Here is a 14,538-nt window from a genome sequence, read left to right on the forward strand (position 1 = left end):
ACAGTCAATGAACTAAGCAGACCAGACCCAACTGCTAATGCATTGTTGCCTATGGGAGAACCACCCCATTAAGCAGACCGGAACTGACCATTTTTTTAAATGGTTAAAAGCTTTTTAAACATAGTGGGATATCTTAATTTATCCACGATCTTTGTTAGTATTTTTACAGCTACACGTTTGGTTCCATTGCGCCAGGCCAGCTCAATCAAACCCTTATAAAGTATTTGAAATAATTTAAAATAGTATTTGAACCCAGGTGTGTGGGATAGTTGTATTGATGTGCAAGAGGAAATAAGGACATACAGCTCCCCAGATGTTCCATAGTAGCATGGTAGCATTATGGTAGTCATATTACCCCATCCATCAAAGGGTTTCTTCAATGCAGCCTGTAATTTTCAAATCCAGCATTGAACAATCCCGCAAGCCAAGATGAAAAGACAGCAACATTGTATTCTACCATTACCACTCTGTAAATATTACATGTATTCCCTAGATACGCTAGTTAGCATTACTTCCACCTTGTGGGTTCATTATTTTTGAAGAGCCATGCTCGTCGATGATGGCAAGGCCTGACCTAGTTCTGGGCCATCACTCCCCCCCCCCCCCCCCCCTCTCCCTCACACACTCTCTCTCTCTCTCTGTCTCTCACACTCTCCCTCTTTCTCCCTGTCTCTCTTTCTCTCCACCACGTTTCACACTGTGAAACATTGCGAGAGGTGGTCCCTGCTGAACAATTACCATGCAAAGCAATCCAAATAGAGATGTTTGCCGAAAACAACATGTGTGTAATTACTGCTTAATGACTCCCTTGTCTAGTCAGAATGCACAATTAGACCGGCAATGGGGAAGCACTGCCAGTGCCCACTGGATAGAGAGAGACAGAGAGAAAGATAGAGAGAGGCAGAGACCGAGGTAGGTAGAGAGAGGCAGGCAAAGAGAGAGTGAGAGAGAGAATGGAGGGAGAGGCAAAGAGGATGGTTTCTGCAGTGAATGTGGAGTAATGGCTGCACTGATAGCATTCAGCCGAGGATAAATTGGCATTTTAAATGGGAGAGCCAGTGCAAGGAGAGCTATAGCAGAGCATAGGAAAAGGCTTACATTGGAATATATGAGCAGCCATGTTGAATTACAAAATGTCTGACCTTTATCTGTTGTCTTGGGGGTTGATTGGTAGTTGGATGGTTTCAATTTGAACGTCAGATTTTCATCCCTCCTCAGTGTTGAAAAGACAAGACTGTGACATGAAATAAACACTTTAATTCTTTATCCATTTTGTTTAATGGCATAGCTTTAAAACAAGAGGATAAAATATCAAAAAATGTGTGTATTTGTTGACTGTACTATGAGACCCAGAAGAGAGTCTGTTCCAACCTTACCTCTTTATCTTACTTTATCTAAACGCCGGCATGACAGTGGTTTTTGATACATTAAATTAAATACAGTAGTCCAAATACAGTATGTGGACGTGCTGTAGAGGCTTTCATATGAAACAATTATATCACCCTGTACCACTCATTGATCAAGTTGTTGTTCACAAATGTGGTGTGGTTTTGAAAGGAGATATGCCTATGATCTCACAAAGCTAAATGTCTGACAATATATTACTTATTCAAAGCAAACAGAATGTTGATGCTCAGCATTTAAACTATGCGTATATAAACTGAACAAAAACATAAACGCAACATGTAAAGTGTTGGTCCCATGTTTCATGAGCTGAAATAAACGAAATCTCTGAAATATTCCATATACACAAAAATCTTATTTCTCTCAAATTTTGTGCACAATTTTGTTTACATCCCTGTTTGTGAGCATGTCTCATTTTCCAAGATAAGCCATCCACCTGACAGGTAAAGCATATTAAGAAGCTGATTAAACAGCATGATCATTACCCAGGTGCACCTTGTGCTGGGGACAATAAAAGGCCACTCTAAAATATGCAGTTTTGTCACACAACAAAATGCCACAGATGTCTCAAGTTTTGAGGGAGCGTGCAATTGGCATGGTGACTCTAGGAATGTCCACCAGAGCTTTTGCCAGAGAATTTAATGTTAATTTCTCTACCATAAGCCGCCTCCAACGTCATTTTAGAGAATTGGGCAATGCATCCAACCGGCTTTACAACCGTAGACCAAGTGTATGGCATTGTGTGGGTAAGGGGTTTGCTGATGTCAACGTTGTGAACCGAGTGCCCCATGGTGGTAGTGGGGTTATGTTATGTTATGGGCAGGCATAAGCTATGGACAATGAACATTTACATTTACATTTAAGTCATTTAGCAGACGCTCTTATCCAGAGCGACTTACATTTAACCTTTTTTTATTTTAAACACAATGTCATTTTATCGACGGCAATTTGAATGCACAGAAGTACATTGACAAGATCGTGAGGCACATTTCTTTAAGGTATCTGTGACCAAAAGATGCATATCTGTATTCCCATTCATGTGAAATCCATAGATTAGGGCCTAATGAATTTATTTAAATTGACTGATTCCCTTATATGAACTGTAACTCATTAAAATCTTTGAAATTGTTGCATGTTGCATTTATATTTTTGTTCAGAATAGTTCTCTTTAAGTAGCATAGTTGCCCCCCCCAAAAAATATTGTAAGTGTGTTTTGTGCGGTGCTAAAACGTGTTGAATATATTCTTGGAGACAGTTGTACAACTGAATGCCTCCAACTGAAATGTGTCTTCTGCATTTAACCCAACCCCACTGAAACTGAGGTGTCATTGAGACGGCTTATTTATGTGTCTGGGTGGTGAATCTATAGTTAGGAGCAGTAATGCATTCGTTAGAATAAGCAAGTAGATCCTCACAAGGTTTCCTTTGAATGCATCATTAACCAACCATTGCCTCGGGTCACTGCTCATTCCCCAGTCATTACTAGCTAATACTAATAATCTGGTGTAATTTGTGAATCTCTCTCTTTCTCTGCCTCTCTTTATCTCTCTTTATCTCTCTTTATCTCTCTCTCTCTCTCTCTCTCTCTCTCTCCCTCTTTTTAATGTCTTCCATTGTGGATATTTTCTTTCATCCTCAGGGATTGAATCCATTAGACCTCTCGGGTTATAATTTCTTAGCCAATCACAGTGGCCCATCTGTGTTCACTGATATTCTACCTGTGTTTATCTAGATAGCAAACCTTCAATCCATTTCTTCTGGATCGGAAAAGACCTCCCATTAAATCCCCCTGTATCTCCCCATCTGTGGAATTTGAAATAGAATGCTGTTTGATCATGTTTTCATTGCCGTCTGTCTGTTCCCCTTCCTAAACCCACAGAGCTAGGTGATGTGGCCCACGCTATGCAAATAATTACTTTTGTCAACAAACAAGAAAACATTGTCTCTCCTTCATGCCTTTAAATAATTCCATAGCGGTTTGAGAGCTGGTATTGATATATGTCAATGAATGTTCTGTATTACCCGATGCACGGTGAGGGCACTGTCAAGGTTAATCCCATTTGCCGTATAAACTGCTTCATGACAGATCTGAGTGCTACGGAGAGTCCAAGGTTGTACGGCAATATATTGCTTTCTGTTGGGCCATAACATTCTTTTCTCCATCACAATGGCTTCATGAAATTCTCTCGTAGTATCTTCAGTTTGGGCTTTGTGAATTTTCCTCATTCTTAAGAAATGAGTTTTAAGATGTTAGATGACTATCAGGCAAGAAGATTCCAACTGAAAAGTGGTACTCCTCATGAATTTCTGTGTTGCTTCAAATCTGGGCCTGATTCATAAAGCATTTCAGAGTAGGATTGCTGATCTAGGATCAGGTCCCACCAGTCCATGTAACCTCTTTAACTGGTCTTAAATCAGTACTGGGACACTTGATATGGCCCCTGAGTCCTCAAAGGGGCCTCTGTCTGAGTAGGAATCTTTCCTAAATAGTGGCCCATCTGTAAGTCAAGCTAACCATAGCAATGTAGCTAAAACAGCATAGCACTGTAGTTTGTCTAGTTTCAGGGCCATGTCATAAAACAGTTCAGCCACGCAATCTGATTGGAGCACAGCCATGCTAAAACCACAGTAAAGGCACGCCCCCTCATTTATTCGTGTTTAGCATTAGGGTTAGCATCAAGTCTTCTCTTCTCTTAGCATACTCCTCATTGCTTATACCTCATGTGAGAGACATGGCATCCCTTCCCTTCAACAGCCAAATACTCATACACACACACACACACACACACACACACACACACACACACACACACACACACACACACACACACACACACACACACACACACACACACACACACACACACACACACACACACACATACACACAGGGTATTCTCGACCCCACAGGGGAAAGCCCATCGCTCGTCACTTGGCTCAACTAGCCTAATTACCGCCCACTGATGAACTGTAATTACAGACACTGCCACAACGAGGTTTAGAGAATGTGACAAAGTAATTAGACTCACGCTTCAGGCCACCCGTAGAGCCATCACTACTTCTCTCGTTCTTTCTCTGTCTTTCTCTGTCTTTCTCTCTCTCTGTCTTTCTCTGTCTTTCTCTCTCTCTCTCTCTCTCTCTCTCTCTCTCTCTCTCTCTCTCTCTCTCTCTCTCTCTCTCTCTCTCTCTCTCTCTCTCTCTCTCTCTCTCTCTCTCTCTCTCTCTCTCTCTCTCTCTGTGTTTAGAACTCTTATTCACATAATATTTGTTTTCTTTCTATTTCTGTTTACAGTTTGATGGTGACAACATGTACATGAATGACAATAACCAGGAGTTTCGGTCACCAAGCCAGGTGAGTAGGCCGGTTCACCAACTAATACTAAAGTTTGAACAAACAGGTTCTACCTTATGGTCAAATGCCATTCTGTCTGGGGCGGCTGCATCAGATAAACTGAAGTATTTCAATGTCTAATAGCAAAGTATGAAAAGCAAAAACAATTGAACAATGTTGCTTCAGAGCTACGACCCTTCTGGCCATCCACATGTTGTAGTTTTCTCTTCTTCTATACGTTTGACAGTAAAGTATTCCTAACATGGAGAGTAACTTCCCATGCTTATTTATTGACTAGTTATTATGGAGTTCCCAAAACCCACAGCTGTGTTACCTAGTCCAGGCAAGGTAAGGTGTGGATTTGTTTTTACCAAAACAGTTTTCACTGACTTACTTGTCTCAAACCCTTTCGTTCCATTGAGAGCATAGGCCATCCACAAACTTCCTCCAGACTTGGTGTTTTGAGGTTTTACAGTATTAAAAGGTGTTATAAGGTGTTGTTTGATTTGTGTCTAACTAGCCTGTTGGGAGCTTAGGAGTGTAGCTAAGATAGGAGCTGACCCGGCACTCACTCCAGTGGACTGGAGGGAGGGGAGCAGAGTACTCACTGCTAGAGTTGGAACACATGGGAGGATTTGTTGATACAGCGGCAAACCTTGATGCTTTAACAAAACATGACAAGGTTACAGCTCCTCATCAATTAGCACTTGCAAACAGAGAGGGAGGGGGAGAGAGAAGGGGGAGGGAGGGAGGCAGGGAGAGGAAGAGGGAGAGAGAACGAGGGAGCATGAGTGCAAAGTGCAGAAGTCAAAAGGCTGAGTAGAGCTCCCCTAAACCTTTCCTAATAAGATTGTATTGTCTTTGATGTCTGGATTGACTCCATATAATGAGGGGTCGAGCGATAGATTTAGCAGTTTATTGGCTGCTCATGGCTCATTGCAGAATCACAAGGTCTACCGTGTTGGCTTCTCTGATGACATCACTGGACACACATTGGTTGCTTTAATTGGGCAAACTGTCAAGCACTGTTGTCCATCAGGCTGGTGATATGTCAATCAACACCTACTTTACGTGATCAAAGGTCTCAACTGACATCTCTTTGAACTTAAGACTTTGTGGCTTTCCCAAACATGGAATCTAGAGCTGAGTTTATGAAAGTTGCCCATTCCCAATACTCAGAGCATACTGCCTCGAGGCCTAGCCTACCTCTCATCTGAAAATAATTCAAAGATTCCACACGCTTATGACATCTGTATTTTTCCCCCGTTCCACACAGAAATCATTACAGATACTAAATGCATGTGCTTGGAAGATGAGGCAATTATTGCGTAATTGACATCTAATTACGTACATTAGATGTGCATTTACTTGCTGTATATAATCATGGCCTTTGAAGATGAATGAGACAAACTGGGGCTTCTTGTACTGGATCTTCGCTGCGTTCATTTCTGTGATGGTGAATAGCCATTGATGTTAGTGTTTCCCCTATATGCATTTAGCAGCGGTGCACCGCCCAATTGTTTTTCTATATTTTGTTTTAATATAATGTAGATGTATAGATGTACAGGGCCTTCAGAATGTATTCACACCTCTTGAATTTTTTCACATTTTGTTGTGTTACCGCCTGCATTTAAAATTGATAAAATTGAGATTTTGTGTCACTGGCCTACAAACAATACCCCATAATGTCAAAGTGGAATTATGTTTTTAGACATTTTTACAAATTAATAAAAAATGTAAAGCTGAAAAGTCTTGAGTCAACAAGCATTCAACCACTTAGTTATGGTAAGTCTAAATAAGTTAAGGAGCTAAAATGTGCTTAACAAGTCACGTAATATGTTGCATGGGCTTACTCTGTATGCAATAATAGTGTTTCACATGATTTATTAATGACTACCTCATCTCTGTACCCCAAACATACAATTATCTGTAAGGTCCCTAAGTCAAGCAGTGAATTACAAACACAGATTCAACCGACATTGAATATCCATTTGAGCATGTTGAAGTTATTAATTACACTTTGGATGGTGTATCAATTCACCCTGTCGCTACAAAGATACAGGCGTTCTTCTTAACTCAGTTGCTGGAGAGGAAGGAAACCGCTCAGGGATTTCACCATGAGGCCAATGGTGACTTTAACACATTTACAGACTTTAATGGCTGCGATCAGAGAAAACTGAGGATAGATCAACAACATTGTAGTTACTCCTGTCACGCCCTGACCTTAGAGAGCCTTTTTATTTCTCTATTTGGTTAGGTCGGGGTGTGATTAGGGTGGGCATTCTAGTTTTTCTATTTCTTTGTTGGCCGGGTATGGTTCCCAATCAGATGCAGCTGTCTATCGCTGTCTCTGATTGGGGATCATACTTAGACAGCCTTTTTTCCACCTTTAGTTTGTGGGATCTTGTTTGTGTGTAGTTGCGTTCTGCACTGCATGTAGCTTCACATTCAGTTGTAGTTTATTGTTTTTTTTCGTGTTCATCAAGTAAAATGATGTACACTTACCACGCTGCACCTTGGTCTGATTCTTCCGTCAACGAACGTGACACCTCCATAATACTAACCTAAATAACAGCGTGAAAAGAAGGAAGCCTGTACAGAATTAAAATATTCCAGAACATGCATCCTGTTTGCAATAGGGCACTAAAGTAATACTGCAAAAAATGTGTCAAAGAAATTAACTTCATGTCCTGAATACAAAGTGTTATGTTTGGGGCAAATCCAACACAATACATAACTGAGCAGCACTCTTCATATTTTCAAGCATGGTGGTGGCTGCATCATGTTCTGGGTATGCTAGTCATCGGTAAGGACTAGGGAGTTTTTTTTAGGATAAAAATAAACTGAATAGAGCAAAGCAAAGGCAAAATCCTAGAAGAAAATCTGGTGCAGTCTGCTTCCCAGCAGACACTGGGAGACAAATTCCCCTTTCAGCAGAACAATAACCTAAAACACAAGGCCAAATATACACTTGAGTAACTTACCAAGATGACATTGAATATTCCTGAGTGACCTAGTTAAAGTTTTGACTTAAATCGCAAGACTTGAAAATGGCTGTCTAGCAATGATCAACAACCAACTTGACAGAGCTTGAAGAATTTTTAAATAATAATGTGCAAATATTGTCCAATCCAGGTGTGCAAAACTCTTAGAGATTTACCCAGAAAGAGTCACAGCTGTATTTGTTGCCAAAGGTGATTCTAACATGTATTGACTGAGGGGGTTGAATATTTATTTAATCAAGATAGTGTTATTTTTTTATATACTGTATATTTTTTTTTACAAATGCTATAATTGTTCTTCCACTTTGACATTACAGAGTATTTTGTGTAGATCGTTGGGGGGAAAAAATGACAATTAAATCCATTTTAATCCCACCTTGTAGTACAACAAAATGTGGAAAAAGCCAAGTGGTGTGAGTATATTATAGAGTTGCCTTTGTGAGTGTCCAGAGCTTCTTGTGTCTAGCTAGCACACTTCAGCACATAGTCAGGAGATTACATTACACATGTAATCTCAGGCCCTTTCAAGAGAAAAAGACGAAATAGAAACAGCTTTCATTGATTCTAAGCTAGCAAACAGGTCTAGTCACTCAGTGGCTTCTTCCAAAAGGTATTCATTTGTTTGTTGTAACAGTACACGGAAGGGACATTTTTTGTTTGTTTACCAGCTGAAATTCTTGTGGGTGACCTACTTTGATCAGTGTTGAATGTGTTTTTCTACTGCATTCCAATATAACTAATAATATCAATAATTCACCCTATGGACTTTGATTTATGTCCCGCGTTTCATTTGAATCTGGGATTTATCTGAAATATAGGCTTTATAAGAGTTTTATAAGCTCGTTGAATTATGCTGATTTATATATTCCTTACCACAAAGCATAAAATCTATCATTTGATGTTTTCAATCTGTCATTGAATGCACATTGTTCACAAGCACTCATCTCCAAGTGCAAGAATGTTCAATGCTATACATACATGTAAAGTAAATTTAGTATGCATTGTGTGTTAACATCAACAAACATGGCCACCATATTCTGTGTGGCATCATGGGTAGTGTAGTAGTGTAGTGTCCCATTCAAGTCTTTATCTAGCCTGCGTCCATCCAGCGCGTTATGAGTCCGGTGGTGCCCCGAATAATCAGGCTGATTGGGCATCAGGCAAGTGTGACGGGAAGGAAATTATCTTGTGGGATTGTGGGTAGTGTAGTCTCCTCTTTCAAGCTCAGCGCATTGAGTGTCTAGTGGTGCCCCAAATAACCAGGCTGATTGGGGATCAGGCCAATTTGACGGAAATGCTTTGATTGGGATTGGTCTGTCAATCAGCAGTGAGGGTGATATGTTTGGTTCATTACAGACTGGAGCCGGTGTGTGTTTATGTGGCCATCGCCCTCCTCTCTGTTTTTACAGTCCTTATCCCACTGGGGTTTAATTTACAATAGAGTTTTAACTGATGAGATTTACAACTTCCTCCCTATGTTGTTATCAGTCACTGTACAGAGAGCAGACCTGGGTTCAAATACTATTTGAAATCATTCAAATACTTTGAACATTTGCTTTAGCCTTTATACTTTAGAGTATTTAGAGATGAGTATTTGAAATTATTTAAAATAGTATTGGAACCCAGGTCTGGTGTGCAGAGCCAGAGGCAGAAGGAGAGAAAGAACAAGAGAGAAATACTTTTCTCTCTGTTACCTCGTGTTTTTTTTACTCTTGTTCCGACCCTGCCTTGCTGTAGAAATAAACCCAGGGTCTTCAAGAACTAGATAGTTTTAGCTTCTTTGTGTTTCTGCCTTTGGTTCTTTTGTTGTTGAGAATGTGAGGAGACAACGTGGGCCTCTATTGATTCAGTCACAACCACAGGGGAGCAGTTGCTGATGGTCTAGATTAGAATAGAAACTTCACCTGTTGGTTAAAGTCTCTCTCTCTCTCTCTCTCTCTCTCTCTCTCTCTCTCTCTCTCTCTCTCTCTCTCTCTCTCTCTCTCTCTCTCTCTCTCTCTCTCTCTCTCTCTCTCTCTCTCTCTCTCTCTCTCTCTCTCTCTCTCTCATACTAACACACACACATTACACTCCAGGTAGACCCATACAAGTTGCTAGAATCTTCAGTCATTTTGGTAATTAACAGGTCAGCTATGGCAATCTATGGTAACTGGTAATTTATACTTGAATAACTTTTTTTTAAATGAATTCATATATCCTGTCTAGGACTGGCGGAACCCCTCGCCAATGAAATTGCAGGGTGCCAAATTCAATCAACAGAAATCTCATAATTCAATTTTCTCAAACAAGTATTAGACACCATTTTAAAGATAAAATTATCGTTAATCCAACCACAGTGTCCAATTTTCAAAAAAGCTTTTCGGTGAAAGCAGAACATATCATTATGTTAGGTCAGCAACTAGTCACAGAAAGCATACAGCGATTTTCCAACCAAAGAGAGGAGTCACAAAAAGCAGAAATATTGATAAAATGAATCACTAACCTTTGATATTCTTCATCAGATGACACTCCCGGGACAACATGTTACACAATACATGTATGTTTTGTTCGATCAAGTTCATATTTATATCAAAAAACCTCAGTTTACATTTGGCTTTGCCTCCAAAACATCCCGTGAATTTGCGCAGAGCCACATCAAATCACAAAAATACTCATAATAAACATTGATAAAAGATACAAGTGTTATTCACAGATTTAAAGATATATTTCTTCTTAATGCAACCGCTGTGTCAGATTTCAAAAAAACATTATGGAAAAAGCAAACCATGCAATAATCTGAGTACGGCGCTCAGAGACCAACACAACCCAAGAAGATATCCGCCATGTTGGAGTCAACATAAGTCAGAAATAGCATTATAAGTATTCACTTACCTTTGATGATCTTCATCAGAATGCACTCCCAGGAATCCCAGTTCCACAATAAATGTTTGATTTGTTCCATAAAGTCCATCATTTATGTCCAAATTACTCCTTTTGGTTCACGCATTCAGTACACAATCTAAACTCACGACGCGCGGGCAGGTCCAGGCAATAGTTCAGACGAAAAGTCATATTACAGTCCGTAGAAACATGTCAAACGAAGTATAGAATCAATCTTTAGGATGTTTTTAACATAAATCTTCAATAATGTTCCAACCGGAGAATTCCTTTGTCTTCAGAAAAGCAATGGAACAGAGCTCGCTCTCACGTGAACGAGCGTCACAAGCTCAAAGCATTCTGCCAGACCTCTGACGCATTCTGCCAGACCTCTGACTCATTCCCCTCTCATTCGGCCCCACATCACAGTAGAAGCATCAAACAAGGTTCAATAGACTGTTGACATCTAGTGGAAGCCTTAGGAAGTGCAACATGACCCATATCCCACTGTATCTTCAATAGGGAATGAGTTGAAAAACGACCAACCTCAGATTTCCCACTTCCTGGTTGGATTTTTTCTCAGGTTTTTGCCTGCCATATGAGTTCTGTTATACTCACAGACATCATTCAAAGAGTTTTAGAAACTTCAGAGTGTTTTCCATCCAAATCTACTAATAATATTTATATATGAGCAACTGGGACTGAGTAACAGGCAGTTTACTCTGGGCACGCTTTTCATCCAAATGTGAAAATGCTGCCCCCTATCCATAACAAGATATTATGTAATGACCCTGGGTTTGTAAGCGTGGATATTGACTCTGGAATAGCTCGAGCATGCTTTTGGGGCACAGTCGATAGCGCACTGGACTTCGGGCTAGATGGTCGAGGGTTCGAGGCCTGCTCTCTGCCATTTCATTAGAATAATATTTAAAAAATGATATCAGAGAGGAAATACACCTCAGAACACACTGGTACCACACTCAACACATGTGGGCGATGGCCAAATTACTTAATGGTGTACCATTATACTCTGAGTACAACAGACAGAAACACATACCGTATGTGCTCAGGGATACTTACACACGCACATGCACGCGTGCAGACACACACACTCCCCTTCCATTTTCAGTGGGTAGTTCTCTTCTCATCATTATTCCTTTTTGGTCATGCGAAAAGTTGCCAGAGTAGATTACTAACCATGAACTGTACATGGAAAGCATGATGCACATCTCTTTCTCAAGCCCAACTAGAAAACTCTGTGCGATGCATAGAAAAATGTGTTATAGTTGCGAAAGAAAATCGAACACTCCATGTACAGTGCATTCGGAAATTATTCAGACCCCTTCCCTTTTTCCACATTTTGTTATGTTACAGCCTTATTCTAAAACTGATTAAAGGGCTTTTTTCCTCATTAATCTTCACACAATACCCCATATTGACAAAGCGAAAACAGGTTTTTCAAAATTTTTGCTAATTTATTACAAGTAAAAAACAGAAATACCTTATTTACATAAGTAGTCAGTTTGCTATGAGACTCAAAATTGAGCTGAGGTGTATCCTGTTTCCATTGATCATCCTTGAGATGTTTATACAACTTGATTGGAGTCCACCTGTGGTAAAGTAAATTGATTGGAAAGGCACATCTCTGTCTATATAAGGTCCCACAGTTGACAGTGCATGTCAGAGCAAAAACCAAGCCATGAGGTCGAAGAATTGTCCGTAGAGCTCTGAGACAGGATTGTGTCGGGGCACAGATCTGGGGAAGGGTACCAACACATTTCTGCAGCATTGAAGGCCTCCTTCTATTTAAGACTGATGAAGTTTGGAACCACCAAGACTCTTCCTGGAGCTGGCTGCCCGGCCAAACTGATCAATCGGGGAAGAAGGGCCTTGGTCAGGGAGGTGACCAAGAACCCAATGATCACTCTGACAGAGCTCCAGAGTTCCTCTGTGGAGATGGGAGAACCTTCCAGAAGGACAGCCATCTCTGCATCACTCCAATCAGGCCTTTATGGTGGAGTGGCCAGACAGAAGCCACTCCTCATTAAAAGGCACACGGCAGCCCGCTTGGAGTTTGCCAAAAGGCACCTAAAGGACTCACAGACCATGAGAAACAAGATTCTCTGCTGATGAAACCAAGATTGAACATTTGGCCTGAATGCCAAGCGTCACATCTGGAGGAAACCTGGCGCCATCCCTACGGTAAAGCATGGTTGCAGCATCATGCTGTGGGGGATGTTTTTCAGTTGCAGGGACTAAGAGACTAGTCAGGATCGAGGGGAAGATGAACGGAGCAAAGTACACAGAGATCCTTGATGAAAATCTCAGGAGCTCAGACTGGGGCAAAGGTTCACCTTCTAACAGGACAACGACCCTAAGCACACAACCAAGACAATGCAGGAGGGGCTTCGGGACAAGTCTCTGAATGTCCTTGAGTGGCCCAGCCAGAGCCTGGACTTGAACTCCATCGAACATCTCTGGAGATACCTGAAAATAGCTGCGGAGCAACGCTCCCCATCCAACCTGACAGAGCTTCAGAGGATTTGTAGAGAAGAATGGGAAAAACTCCCCAAATACATGTGTGCCAAGCTTGTAGCGTCATACCCAAGAAGACTCGAGGCTGCCAAAGGATTTGCTGCCAAAGGTGCTTTAACAAAGTACTGAGTAAAAGGTCTGAAAACTTATGTAAAGCATTTCTAAAAACATGTATTATACTTTGTCATTATGGGGTATTGTGTGTAGATTGATTGGGGGGGGGAAACAATTTCATCCATTTTAGAATAAGGCTGTAACGTAACAAAATGTGTAAAAAGTCAAGGGGTCTCAATCCTTTCCGAATGCACTGCATGCTCCCAACAATTGAATGGGTAAACCTAACCAACGTTTTGGCACGCAGTGCCTTCTTCAGTTTTGAGATTAAAACCTAATCATCGAGTTATATTGGTTGAAAATTAACTGTATACATTCTAACGGTGTTTCTCAGTGAAACATTATTCTTCGACATTGAAACAACATTGAGACAACATTGAAACAACATTGAGGGAATAGGATGCCCACACCCATGCTGAGAGGATTTGTTATGGACGTCCTATCTTGGTCAGTCTATGTCAGCCACTAAATCCAATTATCATCAGCTTCTGAAAGAGAAGAAATACAAGAATAAAAAAGCTTAGGGTCTCCATTACCTCTATGAGTAAGTTCCAGTTTTATTCACGATGTCTCTTCATATTTCAGGTTCTACTAGACTAAACAACATGACCGATACGAGACTATCCCAATTGTTTTTTTTACCTTTATTTATTTAGACAAGTAAATTAAGAACAAATTCGTATTTACAATAACGGCCTACCACAAAATAGTCATCAGTACAGAAGACCTTGGTTAAGAAATACTTTTTAAAACATTTTTGCTGGGCTTGATTGAGCTTACCGGGCACAAAGGAACCAATAGCTTAGTTGCAAAATATCAGGCAATCCAGGCAGGCTAAAGCAAACTATTTAAAATAGTACATTTTGAACCCAGGTCTGGAGAACAGTGCATGAAGATTATTCAGAGAAGGCCCTCTTATGGCTGTGAGCCACTTGGTCCTCCTCAACTTAATGTACATAATGCTGAAACCTTAAAACCACCCCAAAACAGAACTTATCAGCAGTGAGAGTACACTGAATGATTCATGCGCTCTTTTAAGAGAACTTGAAACCATGGATCTATTTTGGGCTCCGCTTTATATGCACTACTGCTGCTGCAGAGGGATTTAGAGAGGACTAAGTAGTTTGATATTTCTATTGGTTTTCCATGGATTTACTCTCTCTCTCTCTCTCTCTCTCTCTCTCTCTCTCTCTCTCTCTCTCTCTCTCTCTCTCTCTCTCTCTCTCGCTCTCTCTCTCTCTCTCTCTCTCTCTCTCTCTCTCTCTCTCTCTCTCCTCCCCAGTGATCTTTCTCATC

At 40.7% G+C, this 14,538-nt stretch overlaps 1 protein-coding gene across 2 annotated transcripts in view; it reads left to right on the forward strand.

The window, feature by feature from the left end:
* LOC120060608 (TOX high mobility group box family member 2-like) overlaps positions 1-14,538 on the forward strand; it is a 124,002-nt gene that overhangs the window by 63,711 nt on the left and 45,753 nt on the right. For both annotated transcript variants that reach the window (XM_039009985.1, XM_039009986.1), the window contains one exon: positions 4,697-4,756. In XM_039009985.1, coding sequence (XP_038865913.1) covers positions 4,697-4,756 — 60 coding nt within the window. The remainder of the gene's footprint in view (positions 1-4,696; positions 4,757-14,538) is intronic.

The sequence above is a fragment of the Salvelinus namaycush genome, chromosome 16 (assembly GCF_016432855.1).
Source record: "Salvelinus namaycush isolate Seneca chromosome 16, SaNama_1.0, whole genome shotgun sequence".
Lineage (NCBI taxonomy): Eukaryota > Metazoa > Chordata > Actinopteri > Salmoniformes > Salmonidae > Salvelinus > Salvelinus namaycush.